The following is a 22,886-nucleotide window of genomic DNA, read 5'->3' as shown; positions in this document are numbered from 1 at the left end:
ATTTTCCCAGAAGCACTCTGATGTCCAGCGATACATGAATTCAACAGCAAAGGCAGTAACTGTGCAGGTTCACTGCTGTGTCAGTTAGCAGTGTGGGTTTCTTTCTCTTTCTCTCTCTGCTGCACCAACCTGACCATGTACTGTCTATTGTCTGTCCCCCTCTCTTTTAAAAGTGCCGCTGTTTTGACTTTTTTTTCCCCCCCATAGTTCCAAAACAATGCAACAGCATTTAAAACAGTAATCGCTGCTCCTGGAATTCAAGTAAATCATCTCCAACACCTAAAATAGCTCAAAAAAAAAAAGGAGCAGCCTGTACCAGGTAGAAATTTTTTCTGTCCTCCATCTTCAGAGTTGAAGTGAAGTGAAGAGTGGAGGGGACAGTATTTATGCAATAGGTGGGGGGGAAAGAGATTGGAATGTGAGAATGGCAGAGCGATGGTGTGTCTAACTGCCAGACTGGAAAGACCAGACAGTCCCACTGGGGTGGGTGGGACGGGAGAGAGGACATGGTGACAGAGAATGTAACAAGCAAAGTGGAATGGGTTCAAAATCTGAACTCAATATGGAGCCCAGAAGATTATAAAGTGTCCAATTTGAAGAGGAGTTTTGCTCCTCCAGTGATATGCTGGAGCATTGCAGCATGACAAGGACAGACAAGTGGGCATGTGAGCAGGACGCAGTGTTGAAATGACTGGCTATGTGAAGGTCTGGATCATTCTGTTATTTCCAGTCTGGCAGTTAGACGTAGCATTATTCTTCCATTCTTACATTGCAATCATTTAATCTGAACCATCAACACCCTTTCTCTCTGAGCACTCCAAACCTTCACCCAAACCCCACCATTATTGCACAAATGTTGCTGCCCCCTCCATACTTCACTTCGGCTCTGATGAAGAATCGTTTAGACTCATAACGTTAGCTTCTACTCTCTCCATGGATGCTGCCTGATCTGCTGTGATCTTCAGTATTTGTTGTTTACAGATTCCAGTGTCTGCAGTAATTCGCTCCTATATTCAGTAATTGCTTTATTTTCAAATTTCAGTTAAGTAAACTGCTTTTTCAGGGCATGCTCATTCAAAATCATTGGCCCATACCTTTTGTTAATGGATTAAAATAGTAATGCAAATAAACATTTATCCAATTTGACAAAAAAATTTACTAACTGGCTGTACTTATGATCACGCTGCACTGGAGAAAACACATTGACAATGCATGAACCATCTCTTGAAGACTGGAAACAAAGATTTTACAAAGTGATAACCAGCAAACCTAATAAGCAATAAATTTCCTTACAATACTTAGCTCACTAACATCTGGAGTTCCATCGGAGTTTGTTTTTAAGTTATTCTTGGGAAAATTCAGCTGCAAAAATATAAAACAATGTTATAGTTTCAAATGTTAGCATTTTGACATTTTATTAACTCAGAACCTAGCAGCAGAGCACAGCAAACCAATTAGTTCATGAAGCATATTTTGTTATTCAGTGAGATCATGACTGTTCTGTGACTTAACTCCATGTATCCACTTTTCCCCTGTACCTTATAACGCTTTGGTTAACAACAAATCATCAATTTCCAATGCAAAGTTACAATAAATTCATGGAAGGGCGTCAAGCTTGTACCTATCTTAACTCCTGAAAAATCTAGTTCTAATCTTCAACATTTCTCCTTATCATTGCTTTCTAATTGCCCTATTACTTCTTAACATCTTGGAAACTTCAATCAAATCAATTTTTAATCTTCTAAATTCTCGGTAGAATAATCCTAGTTTGCATGATTCCTGTTCATAATTTAACTCTTTGAATCTAGACATCACTCTAGTAAATATATAGTGCATTTCTTGTAAGGTCCTAACACGTGGTATCCAGAACCAGAAACAATACTCCAGGTGCGGCTTCTATATAGTTTACCATGAGTTCTATGCCTTGATGTAAAAGCTAGCAATCAAATTTTTTGGACTTGTCCATGACATTTTAATGTTCAATGGATTGGATCCCTAAATGTCTTTAGCCCTTAAGTGCTACTACAGTTTTCTTCAGCTCCTATCAGCACCTCTGAAACTTTATGCTTCCACCTATGTTGCTTATAATGTCACCTATTTTTGTGTCATCAACCAACTTGGAATGGTAGCTCACCACCCATATCAAACTTGTTAATAAATGCAGTGGATAAAAAGATGCTTGAGAAACCGGAAACAAAAGATATGAGGCGGCTTGACAGGGTAGATTTGAGAAGATGTTTTTGTAGGGGAATCTTAAATTAGGGGACTAGATTATACAGTAAAGGGACATTAATTTAAAATTGTGATGAAACAGTATTACTTTTCAAGATGGTAGTGAATGTCTGGAATTGTCTACCAGAGTGTTATGGAAATTAGATCACATTTAAAGGGGAGGTAGCTAGATTTTTTTTAAAAATCGTACGTTGACTGTTATAGTGAGCAGCACAAATGAGAAATTGAGGTGTCTGCGGTTGTGTGTGCAGGTGTGCACATGGCACAGGCCTGTGGAGTCAAACAGCCTTTTCCTAATTTCCATGTTTTTATATTTCAATACAAATCCTCCTTGAATACTACTACTCATACCCTACCAATTAAGAGACATTGCTAACTTTCTATACTCTGTCGCTGGCTATTCAGCCAATTGCCAAACTTAGTTAACTACTTGCCCCTAGTTCTGAGCGTCAGTTTTAGATTAACAGTCTCTTGTGGACAGTTTTTATCAAATGCCTTCTGCAAGTCCACATAAATAACATCCATAGGCAGTCCCTTATTCATGACTTTACTCACCACTAAAAAAAACATTGCTGTTCAGGCGAATTATATTTAATATAAATTAAACATACCCATAAAAGCAAACAGCCATAAGCAAAAACATCAGATGCAGGCACTGCGGGTTGGCCGTTTCTTACTTCCGGGGCTACAAGTTCTAGTTTATCTGCTACCATCCAGCTAGCAATATTACGTTGATCCTAAGCCAAAAAAAAATTATATCTCTGTAAAGCATTACATTATCAAATACACTGCATTCCTGAGAGAGGCTTGATGTCAAAACTACTTTACTGGTTAAAAGAAACTTCAGACATCGAGGGGTCATGAAAATTCTGGATATAGGTGGGCGGCACAGTGGCCCACCTATATCCAGATATAGAGTTCAAATGGGTCAGAATTGAACATTTTACCACGACGAAGAACTAAAAATCGACCATTTCTGAATGGCTTTAGAAACGTAAATTTCGCCAGATGGTATATCTTTTAATGTATTCATGGGATGGAAACGTCACTAGTGAGGTGCACACTTGCTGTTGGTACTTAATGGCTTTGAGGAGATGTTGGCAATCTGCTACCTTGAACTGTTGCAACCTGTACAGTGCAAGTTCACCAGCAGTACTGCCAAGATGTGAGTTCGAGAATTTTGAATCAGGGACTGTTTACGAATAGTACTAAGTTCCCATATTGAAAGACAGTCCACATATTTATCACCCAAGTCATTAAACTCCCAATGCTGTAAAAATATAACAGATGGCATCCCAATTGTAACCATATTCTGTCCATACCCAAAAACTAAATCCTGCATTCATGCAGGCAACAATGCTGGTATGTTACTAGATAGAGGCCATCTAGACTAATCACACACACTTGCTAGTTTTCAATGTTACTGTTCATTACAGATGTAATTTGTCTAACAGTACACATTCTTGCCCTTTGAATGAATTTGCCATGTTTTCATTTTTATATCCTTTACTAATAGAAATATAGCAGTCAAATGTGATAGGAGGAAGTGTTTGCTACACGCATTGCATACACTCAATCTCCAGTAGTGTTATACATCGGGAATCAAGAACAAGCGCTGACCCAAGTGCAAGGATAATCAGAACAGGACCTGCAAAGATAATGCTATCTACAATTCAAAGTAACACATTCCTTTCTTGTTCATATAATTATATACTAACTTTCTAATTTCAAACTTATAACGAAAACAACTCAAGTTAATGGGTCACATGGTAATTCTATAAATCCACCAGGGGAATATAAGTGGAAAAACAAATTTGCATAGACAATTTCTATTCTCTCTGTAGACAGGGAAATCTATTATTAAAAACATTTCAGAATAAATTAAAGATTACTACATATACAAAGATTTGTCTTACATAAAGCAGCACAGTGGTTCAGTGGTTGGCACTGCTGCCTCAGTGCCAGGGAACTGGGTTCAATTGCAGCCTCAAGCAACTGCATGTAGTTTGCATATTTGCCCAGTGTCTGGAATGTGGGAGGAAACCCACACAAAGTTGTGCAGGTTAGGTGAACTGGCCATGCTAAATTGTCCACAGTGTAGGTTATTAAGTCAGAGGTAAATATCAATTAGGGGAACGTGTCTGGGTGGGTTGTGCTTTGGAGGGTCAGTGTAACCTGCTTCCACACTGTGGGAATTCTAATTCTAATAACATTATTCATGCTAATGAGAATTAAATGGTTTGTGATAAATAGGAATTACCACGCGAGTTAAGTGAAGACAAATGATAGCCACTGATTTATTTAGTTGCTATAATGTCTTTACCTCTGTATTTAACTTTCAAGTTTAAGAATACACAGTTAGTAATCAAGCTGTCTGAATTGGAAGTGAATATCTGGTATTCAATAAGGAGGGGAAATGAGGAATAAAACACAAAGTAAACAATGGATAGCCCTGGCATCATCTGTGGATAGTGAAACAAATCTGAATAAGACACTTACTCAGAACTGAAGTTTTTAGAAATACACTTTTGTAATTCTCTCATGAGACTGGGTGTTGTTAGCTGGACAAGTATTTATTGCCCATTTTTAGTTGTGTTTGAGAAGGTGGTAATGAGTTGCTATCTTGAACCGCTACAGTCTGCTGGTTGACTCACAATGCCCACAGGGAAGGGACTCCAGGACTTTGATCAAGCAAGTGAGAGAATGGTGAGTGGCTTGGAGGGGAACTGGCAGTGGTGGTATCACCATGCATCTGCTGACCTTGTCCTTCTAGATGGAAGTAATTATGGGTTTGGAAGGAGCTACCCAAGAATCTTTGGTGAATTTCTGCAGTGCATGTTATAGACAGGGCACACTGCTGCTACTGAGTGTCAGTGGTGGAGCAAGTGGATGTTTGTGAATGTGGTGCAAATCAAGTGGGTTGCTTTGTCCTGGATGGTGTCAAGCTTCTTGGGTGTAACTGGAGATGGATGCATCCAGACAAATGGGGAGTATTCCATCATATTCCTGACTTGTGCCTTGTAGATGGTGGACAGGCTTTGGGGAGACAGGAGGTGAGAGTTACTTGCTGCAGTATTCCAAGCCTCTGGCCTGCTCTTGTTGCCACTGTATTTACGTGGAGAGTTGAGTTGAGTTTCTAGTTAATGATAACCTCAGATATTGATAGTGGGGGAAGTCAGTGATAGCAACACAATTGAATATCAAAGGGAGTGGTTAGGTTGTCTCTTATTGGCGATGGTCATTTGTGGTGCAAATGTTACTTGTCACCCCAAGCCTGGATATTGTCCAGATCTCGTTACATTTGAATGTGGACTGCTTCAATATGAGGTGTTGCAAATGGCGTTGGTTATATTGTCATGAAGGGACAGGGAGGGTAGTGGGAATTGTTGAATGAAAGTGAAAGTCTGGAATAGGTTTGAGAGCGAGAGCAAGAGAGATAAAATGACAAAGAAGTCAAGGAACAAAAGACAAAAGAACCTTAAGAAACAGGAGTAGGGAGCTCACCCTCTCAAGCCTGCTCCATAATTTTACAAGATTGTCCAAGACCTCAACTTCTTTTTAGTGCTAGCTCCTCCAGATAGAACATAGAAGAATACAGCGCTGTACAGGCCCTTCGGCCCTCGATGTTGCGCCGATCCAAGCCCACCTAACCTACACTAGCCTACTATCCTCCATATGCCTATCCAATGCCCGCTTAAATGCCCATAATGAGGGAGAGTCCACCACTGCTACTGGCAGGGCATTCCATGAACTCACGACTCGCTGAGTAAACTCTACCCAGTCTTTACATATTTTCAGTGATCTAGCCTTCACAACTCCCAGGGGTAGAGAATTTTGGGCAGTAATTTCTTTACAAAGAAACTTCTTCTCATCAGAGTTTTAATTAAGCGTCCACTTGTTATTTAACTATGTCCCCTTGTTTGAGGTTCCCCCACTAATGGGTACAACTTCTCACCATTTAACCTGGCAAGCCCCCTCAAATCTTGCAAGTTTAATATGATCGCTCGTCATTCTTGCAAATCTCTAAAAAAGTGCAACATATTTAGCCATCCTTGCTAAGTCAACCCCTTCATCCCTGGAGTCAGCCTAGTAAATTCCTTGAGCTGTGAATACATCCTTTCGTCAATACAAAGATTATAACTATATACAGTATTCCAAGTGTGGCCTCACCAACGCACTGTACAGTTGTAAGATCTCCTTATGTTTAAATTCCACCCTACTCCCCCACCCCCTTAGCAATAAAGACCAAAACTCAATTTTCCTTGCAAAAACAAGATTAAGCATTTGTCCCAAGTGGGTGCGAATGCCAGAATAATGAACAAAAAAAGAGAAAGGATTAAGACAAACAGAAAAAGAGAATCAAACTGAGGGGCAGAGTTTACAATCCGAAAATTGTTGAACCCCAAAAGGCTGTAAAGTGTCTAATTTTGAGATGGTCTGCTCCTTGGGTTGATCTTCACTGGATGATTGCAGTGAACCAAGGACAGAAATGTCAGAGTGAGACCAAGGTACTGAAGCTTGGAATCATGCTCGCAGACTAAGCATTTATGCAACAAAGTGGCCAGGCAGACTGTGCTTAGTCTCTCTATCATACAACAGACTAAGTTGTGAACACACACAGTATGGAAACGTTCAAAGAAAAGTTAAGGTGGTGCAACCCAGTGATCACGTTGTACAATTGCAGGGAGAAGAATGTTTTAAAAATATGGACCTGGATGATAGAAAATGTAGAAATGAAAAATATAGAGTGAAGTTCACTAGATATTGATTTACAGTAATTTTAAATAAAATATAGCATTGTATAGACAAAGCAAAGCACTTACACAACACCATGCATGTCCCCAAGGTGGCCTGGAGCATCTACAGCCATTGAAGGCAGGCTAGTTACAGGTACACCATCAGCAAATGCACTGGTCAAGGGCCCACAAACTGCATAAGTACCAAGGTTTTTTAAATGTTGCTATTTAAAGGATAAATATTATTCTGAACAGCAGAATAACCTCCCTATTCTTTTTTGAACATTTTCTGTCAGACAGGCATTCAAGGTTCTGTGACAAAGGTGGGGCATTGGTTTAAAATCTTGATTTACTGGTGCCTTTAATATTACTGCAATGGAGTTGGGCCCCAATTACTTGCTCAAATAGTGGCTTTTTAGCACACAACTTTCTGACTGAGTGTTATAAACATACCATTGTGCTGCAGCCGTACACATTCATATGAATCTCTGTCATTAAATCAAATATGCAGTGTGCTTCATAACAATAGATCTGGCAGAGGGCTAAATTAGATATCACAAAGGTTAGTCTGCAGACTACAATGCCTTTTGCTAGCAATGCAGACCATGTACTAACTTTTTATTTCTAGCTCATTATAAATGACTCCTGCATGCAGCTAGTGCCAACCATGCTGTTGCTTAATTGCATGCAATAGCAGAGGACCCATAATCAATATGTGGTGGCTCTGCTCAAAGCTAGCCTTTACTCCTTAAAGGGGAAGTGCATTATGACTGGATCAAGTATTACCAATCATGCTGGAAGTGAACCTGCCATAAGAAATAGTGAAGAATGAAGAAAGAAAAATAGGTTAACAACAGACTGCATGGTTTTCAGACACTGGAGACTTTGTAAAGCAATTGGAAAGAAAGAGATATATTGAATAGAATAGAATCTCGACAGTGTGGAAACAGGCCATTTGGCCCAACAAGTCCACACCAACCCTCCAAAGAGTATCCCACCCAGACCCATCCCCCATCCCAAATACTCTACATTTCCCCTGACTAAAGCACCAAACCTACACACCCGTGAACACAATGGGCAATTTAGTATGGCCAATTCACCTAACTGCACATTTTTGGATTGTGGGAGGAAACAGGAGCAAATCCACGCAAACACTGGGAGAATGTGCAAACTCCACACAGTCGCTCAAGGCTGGAATCAAACCCAGGTCCCTGGCGCTGTGAGACAGCAGTGCTGATATTCAACCATTGTGCTGCCCACCAATTTGGAGAATGGCATTTCAAATTTAGGTCAGGGACCTGACACCTGGATGGGCAGCATGGTGGCTCAGTGATTAGCACGGATGCCTCACAGCGCCAGACAGCAAGGTTCAATTCCGGCTTCAGGAGACGTTGTGTGTGGAATTTCCACATTCTCCCGATGTATATGTGGGTTTCCTCCCACAGTCCAAGGTATGCAGGTTAGGTGGATTAGCCATGGGAAATGCAAAGTTACAAGAATAGTGTAGGGGCTGGGTCTAGGTGGGATGCTCTTTGGAGGATCAGTTGGGGCTTGATGGGACAAATGGCCTGCTTCCACACGGTAAGGATTCTATGGATGAATTCTGCATTTGACCCTGCACCCTCAACATCATTGCATAGTGTTGCTATTTTCCAGTGTAGATTTTCTAACTCAGCAGAAGCTGTACTCAATGCCCAAGTATTGGGGGCAAGCATAGTTAGAATACAGGAGCTGCCTGTCAGATGCCAACAAGGACACTTGGCAGCTCAAGATAAGGACTGCCACTACCCATTGCTGAAGAGAGAAGGCAACTCTTTTGTGGAGGTAATATGCATTATACAATGCAAAACACGCAAATAGCTTAACCACCAAATAAAAACATTGCCTTTGCCTTGTAGCGATCCCCAAAAGCTGACACTAACATGCTACAGAGTGGATTTGCTGAATTTTCCAAGGATTTTGGGATTATAATTTCCAATGAAGTGTTGAAATGCTTAAGGAGTTAAACCTGGTTTAATTGGAGGAGAGTGGAACTGAAGCAGTGGTCACTCCTATCACACTGACATTTCACCTTCAGCTTGGACAGAAAGCAGTTATCTAGGTTGCTTCCATTTTTCTCTCATATTCCTGCTCCTTAGCTGATCAACTAGAAGCAGGTGGAAGGGGCCATGCCATTGTAATGGTGAGATTGTGATGTACAGAACTGCCTACAGTAAAAACTGCATTATTTAAATTTTCTTTTTGACTTTGGACGAAAATAGGAAAAAGCACCATTTTAAAACCAATGATTGTGGAACGAATTGCTGTATTTTTGAAAACAAATTACTGGAACTTTTAGTGAGTTGTGATTACACTTTTGCTTTGTAAGAAATATGGAGGAGAGATAAGAAACCACAGTACCAGAATGTATGTCTGGGTGTGTGTATACATTGCATGTCGAGAGCGGGCTTCATCTCGCAACAGATTACTGATCAGTTTGTGCAATTTTGACCAGCTGTGGACACTGGACACCATCAGTTTGACAACAATTCCCTGACTAGCACGTGAACAGCTTGAGTGTTTTCTGTAGATGGGTGAAGCTTCCAGACTGCAGAAGTAGGAGGTCTTGTCTGTGTGTCTTGCTCTCATGGTAAAACTAATTAATGCCTGAAGAAACCAGTTATTTTCTCCCATCAGTTGCTAGAAGCTGATACCTTTAACCAGCAACCTAAAAGATTTCATAACTGGTGCACAAATCTCCCTATGCCTCCTATGAAGGAGTGAAAGAACCTGGAGAAATAGAAAAGAAAAGAAGTTCTGGGATGCAAAAGAAACATCTTATCAACTCCTGTGGACTGGGACTATTCAACTGAGTTTCCCCAGTTCAGTGTTTCTTCCAGCCACAGCACCAATGCTATTGGTTTGTCTGGCTGTGTGTGGGGGTTTGGGTTTAAGAGTTTCGTCCAGTAGAGTTATATATTGATAATTCACAGTTGTCTCTACCTGTGGCTAGACTCGATTTATTTAGAACAAGGATTACTATTTAAGTACAGAAAACCCATCAGTATTTTTGTTAACCCGAGTCTATTAGACAGGTTAATTGTTTAGACAATAGGTGCAGCAGTAGGCCATTCTGCCCTTCGAGCCTGCACTACCATTCAATATGATCATGGCTGATCATCCTTAATCAGTGTCCTGTTCCTGCCTTATCTCCGTAACCCTTGATTCCACTATCCTTGAGAGCTCTATCTAACTCTTTCTTAAATGAATCCAGAGACTGGGCCTCCACTGCCCTCTGGGGCAGAGCATTCCACACAGCCACCACTCTCTGGGTGAAGAAGTTTCTCCTCATCTCTGTCCTAAGTGGTCTACCCCATATTTTTAAGCTGTGTCCTCTGGTTCAGCACTCACCCATCAGCAGAAACATGTTTCCTGCCTCCAGAGTGTCCAATCCTTTAATAATCTTATACGTCTTTATCAGATCCCCTCTCAGTCTTCTAAACTCAAGGGTATACAAGCCCAATCGCTCCAGTCTTTCAGCGTAAGGTAATCCCGGCATTCCAGGAATTGACCTCGTGAACCTACGCTGCACTCCCTCAATAAGTTTAACTAATGGAGAGCCTCAGTAACCTCGCTTATGCGATAATGGGAATTTGCAAGATGTGCAAAGTGTGAGGTGCTGCAGTGTAACAGGTAGCATCCCTGCCTCTGAAGCAGAGGACCCAGGTTCAAGTCCAGTACTTGAGAGCCTCAGAACACAACTTGGCCAAACAGATTTGATCATCAACCTGTAAATCCTTCCAATGCATCTACAGTAGGCAGTAAAAGTGGAAGTGTCTCCTGGTCAGGCATGCTTGATGCAGGCTGGAGCCGCTCATCTTATAATCCCTGGTGACAGGCTGTTAACCTTATGGGGAAAAACAAGCATGGCAACATACATAAACATGTGCTTTGTCTGCCATCTGTGTCACTTGATATGACAACATCTAAGCAGGTCTATTATTTGCTGCAGACATCTCTCATGTTGTGCCATAGATTCAGATTGGAGAAACATTTTCTAAACACTGTAGGTATGATTCCCCTCTCTCCATCCCCTCACCACCCTGCCTACCCTGAAGAGTTACATGAGACTTTGTAACATACAATCTATTATTCCACTGGCATGTAGATGCAAGTCCATCAAGGCCAGAGAGTTAAATAAATAATGCCTTCCATCTCAGAGTCTAAATAAATCATATTTTGTGTAAACAATTGCTTTTTTAAAAATCATTCAGTGGAAACGAAATCAAAAGTCTCATGATTTTTTTCCATTTATTTCTGACACACTCTCAAGTAAAAACTAAGTATTTGAACATTTCGCTGTGCAACTCCCAGGAAAGTTATCTTAACATTGGCAAAAAGAAATCCATAAATAATGCTGTAGTCTAAAGGGAAAAAATAAAATCCACCCTTGTGACATTGGGGAACCTTGGTGCAACCTCAGAGGTAGCACCTTTCAAATTACAGGCAAAGATACAGCTGAAAAACATTATAGTTCTCAGGAAAATAGCAATAGGACTCCAGTCTGAGAAGGAATGAAGCTTCACATGAAAAATGTTAATTATGGTATTGAAGGAACCAAACAATAGTTTGGTGTAATTGCACAATGTAATTTCTCAGATTTTAATGAAAGAATTGGCAATAAACATTACTTCAGAGAAAAGTAATTTGATTTTTCCTAATCGTCTCCTTTGCTAAATAGATTTTAGATTAGATTTAGATTAGATTACATTACAGTGTGGAAACAGGCCCTTCGGCCCAACAAGTCCACACCGACCCGCCGAAGCACAACCCACCCCTACATTTACCCCTTACCTAACACTACGGGCAATTTAGCATGGCCAATCTACCTAACCTGCACATCTTTGGACTGTGGGAGGAAACCGGAGCACCCGGAGGAAACCCACGCAGACACGGGGAGAATGTGCAAACTCCACACAGTCAGTCGCCTGAGGCGGGAATTGAACCCAGGTCTCTGGCGCTATGAGGCAGCAGTGCTAACCACTGTGCCACCGTGCCGCCCACAATGGTCGATAATTATGTAAACCATATGTATGTTGCTCTTTGACTCAAATATTGTAGTGATAAATCACGTAAAACATGAAATCATTGGCATTTATAGAACAATGAAAAAGACAACATCAAGTCCTTCACAGTAAAGTGCATGAAAAACACAAGTGACCCAGGAAATGATGAGGTGTTAAAAGAGGTGATTTAAAGTGTGATTAAGTGAGAGGGACGTACAATAAAAATCGCTAAGCAGTAGGGTGGATATCAGCCAAAAAGTAATGCATTTATCAAAAAGTTACCAGGAGAGCCCTTTAAAACAGATCATATAAATGGATTCTATTGATGATTAGACACTTTCCAGGAAGAGAAAGAATTGAAGGAAAAAGGGACAAGATTTAATGGGGAAAGATGGAAAGGCCTTTTAATTTGATTCTCCTAAACTGCTCTAATATAGTTCAATATAAACTTCATGCACAGTGTCTCATCTTTGTCTTGGGCCCACAGTAATGTTAACTTAAAAGTAATTAGCAGAGCCATGTTCCTTATCATCATTGTGGATTCATCTCGCGCCATGCACATTTTGCATTACAAAAGTCACATGGGTACATACTCTGGACTTTGACTTTTCCTGAAATTATCAAATACCAAATCATGCTACTCCTACTTGACTTGATCTCTGTTGTGCCCTAGACATTAAATGCTCAAGTAGTATTAAAACAGTATTATATTCATTAACTGATTCTTTGCAAAAATAAATTTGCAATTTTCTTTTCGTTTAAATTTAAGCTTGCACCTGTTGTAAGGTCGGTTTCTCATTTTTTTTGCTTTTTAAAATTGAGGATTGAAATTAGAGAAAATGCTTTTAAAGCCAGTGTTTTGAAAGAATGGCTGTATATTTTCAAAAGCAAAGAACCAAGCATCCATGGCAAGCATCATAAATAGCTGTTTGAACAGACAGTAATCAAAAGAACAGGAGCCAAAAGGTTGTGTACAGATGCAGCTAGGTGGCAAGAAGTTGATTGGTTTGCAGACTCGTGACTAGTTGTCAATGACAAAGGCCTTTCGTTTGCTGACAGCTGTTGATTGGTTGTCAGGAAACTGATTAGCTTGAAGCTGGGAAAAAGTTACAGTGAAGGGATTTCATCTCCACTAGCTCAGAAGTGATCTTGCTGTTCTCTGCAATCAAAACACACTTTAAAAGTGAAAAATATCAATTAAAAACTTTCCTTTGACAGTTTCTCTAATCTGTGTCTTTTCACTGATAAATCAGACACATTTCCAAGTGAACCAGTCACCTTGCGCCTCTTGCAAACCAGTGGAAGCATTCAGAAAAGGGAAACTAAAAAGGAACTCTCAGATCAGTAAGAAGCAACTCAATAGAAGTTGAGAGCTGTCTTTTTAGTTCTCCCCCTCAATCCATGTGTTTTTTCTTCCACTGTCTACATGTCTGTGTGCACGTGTATGAAAGAATTTGTGTTTGATTATATACTGAAAGTTTACAATGATTTAACTGTAGCTAGAATGCAATTCCTTGCAATAAATCGGAATTCTTACTACATACATAAATCTGGTCCAACGTTTATTTCAACCTGGTTCCAAAATTTTGCAACACCCTTGATTTCCAGTGGACTACCTCGAAAAAGAGTTGTGATAATGTCCAAGCTCATCATGATCAGTTTTAGGTTGAAAATATTGCTTAACTAATTGTACTAGCTCTGATGTAGATGAATATCTACACCGGTTTCTCTTTCAGGTTTGATTAACCTCCTATAAATGTTGCAACATTTTTTGTTTTGTTTCACCACCAAGGATGTTCATGCCACACTGAAATTCAAAACACAGAGTGGCATGTTGTGCAGAAAATCAACAAATAACAATCAAAAATAAACATTTTAAAATAAATACAACTATTATAAAATGATGATATAAATTAAACTGTAGAAATAGCTAAATGCCAAAAAGAAAACAAAACAGGTTACGATTCATGGTAAGCACACAATTGTAGCAAATTTTGTACCATATTAAAATACTTACAGCAGTCTTGGTAAAATCAAAGTCTCCCACAACTCCACGCTCACGGTTTACAGCAAATATATTGTGTGGATGAAGAGCGCCATGAATAATGTTCAAGTTGTGAAGGGTGTGTAGACCAACAGCGACGCCTTGCATTACTTTACAAAGCTCCTTCAAATACAAATGCAGATGGAATAAATTTTAAGTGGAAAAACAGACGTTTATTGAAATTGTCAGTGAATTTAAATCTGGACATTGTGGTTGTACTAATTTAAATTTATACAACACACGCATTAACAATCTGCCTACTTTTTCAAATGCAGACTGCTGGAAGGTTAGGTTTCATGCAAAAAGCTAAACTCAGAAAATTGTCCCAACTGGAACCCACATGCATAACCAAATGAAATGTGTGGATGTTCTGAAATCTTAAACACAAAATAAAACTAAAGACTACCTGCAACTAGACAGACATGAAGAGGGTTATACAACTTGAAATCCAGATGGAGGACAGCAATCCAAAATGCTTGTCCTGTGAACATTTATTAAAAGAGGTTTGAAATTCCCATTGAGAAACAACTGGACATAAAGAATAGACTGCGATAATCACATTAGAGAACTTGTGGACAGTGTCTGGGTACCACAAGAACGAACGGAAACCACCATGTTGTGACATGCTCCAAGAGATTTTGGAGTTAAAGTTCATTCATTAGGTATTAATGAAGTGTGCATGAAAATTTCTCCATCAGATATTTTAAATCAAGTTACTAACTCATTTACTTTGCACTAGGCTTCAAGATCAGATCAATAATTAAACATATCTCACCTCTAGGATTAAAGGTTTGATGGCTTGCACAGTTTTCAAACACCATCCTGGATAAAATGGTACCATAACATACGTCACTGGTTCAGACTATACAGAGAGAGAATAGGAACATAATTTCAAACTACCAAAATGATCTTTACTCAGACTTAACCATTTTATTTTTGTATAATTGTTACATTGTATTCAGTAATCATAACTCTGCAAAGCTTCTTTATTAACGCAAAAAAACGATCATATCTGTTAGAACACGAACAGATATCCATATTTTGGACAATACACTTTGTGAAAAATAAGGTTCTGAATTTTGTCAGTGCTCCCCTCGAGCATTAGCTTCTCTTCTCCACTTAACACATTAGAAAACTTGCTGTGTACCTCCAGTGGTTTAGCATATTAATGCCGACGTTTGCAGAGACCTCGATAATGGTGCATTTCCAGGTCTGGTCCTTTTCAGCCTTTGACATGGTCAACAACACCATTCTCCTCCAGCAGCTTAACGAAACTAAAATTATTCCCACTCAGCTATATAACGGTCACCAGGATAATTTCCAAAACTGGTTCACCTTTTTGTTCCTTCATATTTATACTTGAGCTCCCAAGAATCAATGCTTTGTGCCCTCCACTTCAAAATGGAGCCCATTGATGACATCATCTAAAGGCATGGGGTAAAATTCCACAAGAATCATAGAACAGAATCAGAGAATCCCTACAGTACAGATAGAGGCCATTCGACCCATCAAGTCTGCACCAATTCTTCGAAGAACATCCCACCCAATCTCCAAAACACCTTTTTTTAAAACCATGGCTAATCCATCTAACCTGCATACTGTTGGGTATTACGGGGTAATTTAGCATAGCCAATCCACCGAATGTGCACATCTTTCGATGGAGTGGAGAAACTGGATTATCTGGTGGAAATCCGTGGAAACATGAGGAAAACTCCACACAGACAGATAGACAGACAGTCATGCAAGGCTGAAATTGAACCTGGGTCTCTGGCACTGTGGAGACAACAGTGCTAACCATTGTGTCACCGTGGCATACTCATAACACCCCATTTGCCCTCTGTACATTACCTTGATCTTTCTACTGACCTGTGCTGTGCTGTGTTGTGAGACTACCAGTCTGACATGCAAATAATAGTTAAACCTTCTTCCAGACAAGCACTGAGAAATCTAAAGCCATCACCTTGAACTCCACCACAAACAGCACTCTCACCACTATCTCCATTGCCATCTTGGTTCAGAAACATTATTTGCAACCTCAGCACAGTTTTTGAACCCAAGCTGATTATCATGACCCCATATCATCTTCGATAGAGAGAGTTCCTATTTTCACCTTTATGGCATAATCGGTCTCCCCCTATTTGCTACTGAAAACATCATCTACAATTTTGTTACCTCCAGTTTCAATAATTTTAATAGGCTCCTAAGCAGCTTCAAACCTCCGCACTCTGTACACTTTGCCTCAGCCAAAGCTCTGCTGTCTGTGTTTCATCCTGCACCAAGTTTTACTCTCAATTTCCTCTATACTTGCTCTGACTTCCAGTCCCTCACATCAATTTAAAATTATGAGTCTTGTGCTTAAATCCCTTCATGACCAACCTTCTCATCTCTAAAATTTTCTTTATTTCTTTAGCCATATAACCCCTCCAGAAAGGGATTCCTCTGATATTGGCCTCTTGTTGCCACTATTTGTTCCTTGTGGGCAGCACGGTGGCACAATGGTTAGCACTGTTGCCTCACAGTGCCAGAGACCTGGGTTCAATTCCCACCTCAGGCGACTGACTGTGTGGAGTTTGCACATTCTCAGTGTCTGCATGGGTTTCCTCCGGGTGCTCCGGTTTCCTCCCACAATCCAAAAAAGTGTGTAGGTTAGGCGAATTGGCCATGCTAAATCGCCCGTAGTGTTAGGTGAAGGGGTGAATGTAGGGGAATGGGTCTGGGTGGATTACGCTTCGGCGGGTCGGTGTGGACTTGTTGGGCCGAAGGGCCTGTTTCTACACTAAGTAATCTAATCTAATCTAAACATCAGATGTGTGCTCAGTAATCTAAGTGCACCTACAAATTATCTCCAGTTCCCTCTCTCTTTGAAGAGGCAATTCAAGCTCACCTCTTCAACCAAAATTTCAAGTGACCCCTCCCCTTAAAAATGTCCATGCTTTGTCTCTGCATCCATCCTTGCCCAATTACTGCAATTCTTACCACATGGCACCTTTTCCTGCTTTAAACTTACCATATAAATGAAAGTAGTTATTGCTTGTGTCTCTTCTAGATTAATATAGTGCTTTTCAACCCACCTTGCAAGCAAACAGGTAGAGAATAGGCAGAAGTCCAGATTCTTCCTTCAACACAGACCAAGCTCGGTGATATTGGGCGGCTCTTTCTATCATTTGGGCTTCCGTGGCAGTATCTACAGAATAACCCTATTAAAGGAATAGACAGCCTTTATCAAGGAACACCAAAAAACAAAACACAAAGCAGGATTGATGAGGAATGGACACTCCGTAGAAAGATACAAATTAAACAACATTTATAAATCTACTTCTAACAAGGTACTACCTTCAAAAGGATTTTCTGGGATTTAATTTCAGAGCACACCAATGGTCGCTTGCTGCTTAGCTCTTTCATGGGTTCTGGATCAAATAAATCCCGCTCTAGGCTGTCAGTGAGTAGACCAGCAGATTGCTAAACAAGAAGAAGGTATTACCAGAATATGTTATTTGGTGAAGGGAGGGTCAAGAAGGCAGAACTATTGAAAACCTCAAATAAAATGTTCCATTTATTTCTTTCACAAATTGTAGCCAACATTACCATTATACTTTTGCAGCTGTGTTCAGTCCATAACTTCGAATTCTGTCGTTTATAATCAAATTTATTGTGCTTCCAATTTCACAATGGCTTGTTACTAACTAGATACTATATGCTCAAGAAGCGCCTTAAGAACCTATTAGAGAACTAACGACATAATGGTCAGAGATAGTACAAAGAGCTACCCATGTGTTTCATAGAATCCCTACAGCGTGGAATCAATTTGGTCCATCAGGTCCACACCGACACTCCAAAGAGCATCCCACCCAGACGCTACCCCCATAACCCCACATTTCTCATAGCTAACCCATCTAGCCTGAACATCCCCGGGCACGATGGCAATTTAGCATGGCCAATCCACCTAACCTGTACATCTTTGGACTAGGAGAGGAAACCCACATAGACACAGGGAGAGGGTGTAAACTCCTCACAGTCATCCAAGGAATCAAACTCTAGTCCCTGGTGCTGTGACGCAGCAGTGCTAGCGACTGAGCCACTGCAACCCCTCACCCCCTTCTCTAGCCGGGGATGTTCTTGCTAGGTGGGTTAGCTATGAGAAATGTGGGGTTACGGGGATAGTGTCTGGGTGGGATGCTCTTCGGAGAGTTTGGACTAGGGTGGGTCAACAGCTTATCTTCAGGTTTGTTAAATGTAAAATAGCTGAAAACATACATACAATCTAAAAAGGGTCCCTGCAACTTTCCAATATACACATAGTTGAAACCATCAACGTACTTCTTCATCATCCATTAGATTCATTTTCCCTCTTCCTCTATTAAAGAGAGCTATTATATCCCTGATCAGTGTACACCCAGCATTCTCACATATGATGTAATGGAAGCACATTAGTATTACAGAAAATAGTTTTGCTGTTATAATATATGATTTGCAGCTATATTTTCCTCAAAAAACTAAAGACTGAAAGATTTTACATTACAGTATGTACTCAAACTAATTACCATGTAAGTCCTGATTGCTGCTTCAGGATAGAGGAGAGGAAGTTCAGGAAACCAATTTTGAACTATATCACCAAGTCTTTCCTGCAAAGTGAACAGAGACCAATTCATCAGAACTCTGAAAAATCAATACAAGCTGAAGACAGACTTCCCTTAAAGGTAATCTTTAGTGCAGATGCAGAGAAAGATCTTTAGCTGCTGCAAGGTAACAGTGAATGTTGGTTGCTAAGGTACCAACCAAAGAAAGCTACATCCGGATCTTACTGCCGTCATTTCCATTCTAGCAGTAATGACAGTAGCTGAAAATAATCATCTTTCATTCATAGAGCACACAATGACAACCAAAGAAGTTGACACACGGTTCTAATTTTCTGACACTTTACATTACCATGCCTGGTTAATGCTTGCTACCTCCATACAACAAGATGGAAACCAACAGTCCAGAAAAGAACTGGTATCTCATTGAGCTATAGTATCACAATCATCTATTCCAACATACACTATTGTGCATGAACATTCCCCACACTGATGGATTTGGTAGTGCAATATCTCACTTGTGGAACTGTGGCTTCACAGTTTCGTATTAATTTAAATTAATCTAACTAATTAGCCTCATAGTGCCAGGGACCTGGGTTCGATTCCCACCTTGGGTGACTGTGTGTGGAGTTTGCACATTCTCCCAGCATCTGCGTGGGTTTCCTCCGGGTGCTCCTGTTTCCTTCCACAATCCAAAGATGCGCAGATCAGGTGAACTGGCCATGCTAAATTGGCCATAGTGTTACGTGCATTAGTCAGGGGTAAATATAGGTTAGGGGAATGGGTCTGGGTGGGTTACTCTTCGGAGGGTAGGTGTGGACTTGTTGGGCCGAAGGGCCCCATTTCCATACTGGAGAGAATCTAATCTAAAAATTTAAAACTGCATCAAATGCAGTTTTATAGGTTATAGTTCAGGATTAGTGACTCTACAACAGCAGAAATTCACACACAATTTTAAAATATAAAGAAAAAAAAGTGACATACAATATACACTGGAAATCTGAAATATAAACCCTTCTTTAAGAATATAACAAGAACCAGGAGCAGGAGTAAGTAATTCAGCCCCTCAAGCCTGCTCCACAATTCAAAACAATCGTGACTGTTCTCATCCACTGATCTACTCCACTTTCCTGCCCACTCTCCATAACCCTTCTCCCATTAGTAATTAAAAATCTGTTTCTATTGTCTTCTTGAAATTCTTCAATGTCACAGTATCCACCAGTGGTTGGAGTAGCGAATACCACAGATTTATGACCCTTTTCAGAGAAGTAATTTTTCCTCCTCTATTTTAAATCTGCTAGTGCTTAACCTCGAACTATGACCTCTCAGTCTACAGGAATTCCCACAAGAGGAATATGTTGTCTACTTTGTCAATTCCCTTTCGCATCTTTTGTATCTCAACTAGATCCCCTCTCAATTTTCTAAACTCTAGCGAGTATTAAGTCCAAACTGCTCAATCTCTGTCTCAAGAGAAACCTTTCAATTCTGGAAACAATCTAGTGAGTGTCCTTGAACTGCAACTACGTTCCTCCTCCAGTAACGTGACCAAAACTTCATTTTTCATGTACCTTGTGCTAAATTTGTGAACAGCGTTGGTGGAAATAGTCTGAGGTTTCAGAAATATTTGTAGGTAGCCTGTGACAGCTGCTCCATGTTGAAAGTAGACCCAGGATTAGTAACTAGTGGCATCATCAGCAATCCTCAAGACCTGAGTCAAGAGTGTGTTGCTGGAAAAGCACAGCCGGTTAGGCAGCATCCGAGGAGCAGGAGAATCAACATTTCGGGCAGAAGCCCTTCATCAGGGATGAGGCTTGTGAGCTGGGGATGGTGGTTTGGGGGGGGGGGGGGGGGTGCTGAGTGATTAATGGGAGTGGGGTTGGAGCTGCTGCGAAGGTAACTGAGTGCGCAATAGGTAGATGAAGATGGGGAGAAGGTGATAGGTCGGAGAGCAGGGTTTGGCAATGATGCCTGGAGGAAGATCATCAAACCCTAATCACCCGATTCCTGGACACAAAACGCCTCATCTTCTGCTTTGGGACCCTACAACCACATGGGATTAATGTAGATTTCACCAGTTTCCTCATTCCCCCTCCCCCCACCTGATCCCAGTCCGAAGCCTCCAAACTCAACACCATCCTCTTGACCTGCCCATTGTCTTTCCCATCTATCCACTCCAACCTCTCACCTTCATCTACTTATTGCATTTTTAGCTACCTTCCCCACCCTACCCCCATCCCCACTCCTCTCCCATTTACCTCTCAGCACCACCAACCCACAAACCTCATTTCTGGTGAAGGACTTATGACCGAAATGTTGATTCTCCTGCTCCTCAGATGCTGCCTTAGAGTCATAGCGTCATAGAGATGTACAGCATAGAAACAAACCCTTCGGTCCAACTCATCCATGCCAACCAGATATCCCAACCCAATCTAGACCCACCTGCCAGCGACCTGCCCATATTTGTCCAAACCCTTCCTATTCATATACCCATTTAGATGCCTTTTAAATGTTGCAATTGTACCAGCTTCACCACTTCCTCTGGCAGCTCATTCCATACACGTACCACCTTCTGCGTGGACAAAGTTGCCCCCTCAGGTCTCTTTCATATCTTTCCCCCCTCACCCTAAACTTATGCCGTCTCGTTCTGGACTCCCTCACCACAGGGAAAAGACTTTGTCTATTTATCCTATCCATGCCCCTCATGATATTATAAACCTCTATAAGGTCACCCCTCAGCCTGTAATGCTCACTCTCGACTCTGATCTCCAGCATCTACAGTCCTCACTTAATCCTCAAGATCTGGCCTTGTTTTCCACCTCTTAGAAGTATTACTCTTGGAATAACCTACCTTCAAAAAATTTTGGTCTTAAATTTTCAACTTGATGTGATGAGTGGGTGCGTGGACAAGAAACTGCTGGTTGCAGTCAGCAAGTGAACAGCAAAATTCAATTTTGGATCCTTCATCAGAATGAGTGGGATTTCTCTGCTGTTCTCACTGATGACCAGCCTGAATAGCACTACTCGCATTATCTGCTTTTGCTTGAAATTTCTATTCTTTGCAATTCTTGGCTTTTGTTGACACGAAGCAGGCCCTAATTTTTACTGTTATTAAATATTTTCACCAAGTAATTAGCCTACACCATAGAAGTAAATAAAAGCCATTCAAAATGTAAACAGACAATAAAATAATACTAGAAACACTAATTTAAAAGCAGAATCAAAATTCTTACATATTCTCTTTGCTCGCGACAGATCTCTTCATAGATGTCATCTCTTAGTCTACATATTTCTTCCTTCATCTCCTGTACCTTGACTTGATCATAACTGCCCAACTGAAGGAAAATTACATGGAAATATTATGTGGCATTGAGAGAGAGCTAAATAAGTAATCAGAGCCCCTAGAGTGTGGAAGCAGGCTATTCTGCCCATTCAGTCCACCCAGACCCATCTCCCTAACCTATCTTGCATTTCCCATGGCTAACCCACCTAGCCTGTTCATCCCTGGACACTGTGGGCAGTTTAGCATGGCCAATCCACCTAACCTCCACATCTGTGGACTATGGCCGAAAACTGAGCACCCAGAGGAAACCCATGCAAACACGGGGAGAATGTGCAAACTCCACACAAGCAAAGGCTGGAATAAAGCCTGGGTACCAGATGATGTGAGGCAGCAATGGTAACCACTGAGCCACCACTCCACCACAATAATGCTAAATTCTAATCAATGTATGCATAGCCACTCGGCATGTGCTGATCTTCAGCATAGCATCTACTACTATTCATGAAGGCATCATTTTTTGCAGGTACATCTACAATATCTCAAGAAAAAGATTTTTCCTAGATTATCCACTGATAAGACAATAAGCAACATTTGAAGTTTATAGTTGATTTACTGACTGCCCCAAACTCTCACCTTCAAACCAAGTATTACTTAATGAAACCTATTGGTTGAATGACAAACAAGTGTGCGGAATCATTTCTCAAAAGACAGTTAATGAGGAATGAAATTTATCCAATTTCTTGATTAGTGGTGCTGGAAGAGCACAGCAGTTCAGGCAGCATCCGAGGAGCAGCAAAATCAACGTTTTGGGCAAAAGCCCTTCATCAGGAATAAAGGCAGAGAGCCTGAAGCGTGGAGAGATAAGCTAGAGGAGGGTGAGGGTGGGGAGAAAGTAGCATAGAGTACAATAGGTGAGTGGGGGAGGGGATGAAGGTGATAGGTCAGGGAGGAGAGGGTGGAGTGGATAGGTGGAAA

General features: G+C 40.8%; 1 protein-coding gene across 14 annotated transcripts in view; it reads right to left on the bottom strand.

The window, feature by feature from the left end:
* Positions 1-22,886, bottom strand: part of LOC122549761 (serine/threonine-protein kinase 31-like) — a 105,386-nt gene that overhangs the window by 7,538 nt on the left and 74,962 nt on the right. For 13 of the 14 annotated variants that reach the window (XM_043689740.1, XM_043689742.1, XM_043689738.1 and 10 more), the window contains 8 exons: positions 21,862-21,963; positions 18,599-18,679; positions 17,391-17,516; positions 17,129-17,254; positions 14,833-14,919; positions 14,031-14,180; positions 2,844-2,969; positions 1,294-1,362 (listed from right to left, as the gene is read on the bottom strand). In XM_043689740.1, the coding sequence (XP_043545675.1) occupies positions 1,294-1,362; positions 2,844-2,969; positions 14,031-14,180; positions 14,833-14,919; positions 17,129-17,254; positions 17,391-17,516; positions 18,599-18,679; positions 21,862-21,963 (867 nt within the window). The remainder of the gene's footprint in view (positions 1-1,293; positions 1,363-2,843; positions 2,970-14,030; positions 14,181-14,832; positions 14,920-17,128; positions 17,255-17,390; positions 17,517-18,598; positions 18,680-21,861; positions 21,964-22,886) is intronic. The other variant, XM_043689745.1, reaches the window with a different exon arrangement.

The sequence above is a fragment of the Chiloscyllium plagiosum genome, chromosome 5 (assembly GCF_004010195.1).
Source record: "Chiloscyllium plagiosum isolate BGI_BamShark_2017 chromosome 5, ASM401019v2, whole genome shotgun sequence".
Taxonomy (NCBI): domain Eukaryota; kingdom Metazoa; phylum Chordata; class Chondrichthyes; order Orectolobiformes; family Hemiscylliidae; genus Chiloscyllium; species Chiloscyllium plagiosum.
Note: the sequence above shows the minus strand (reverse complement) of the source record. Positions and strands in the feature narration are given on the sequence as shown.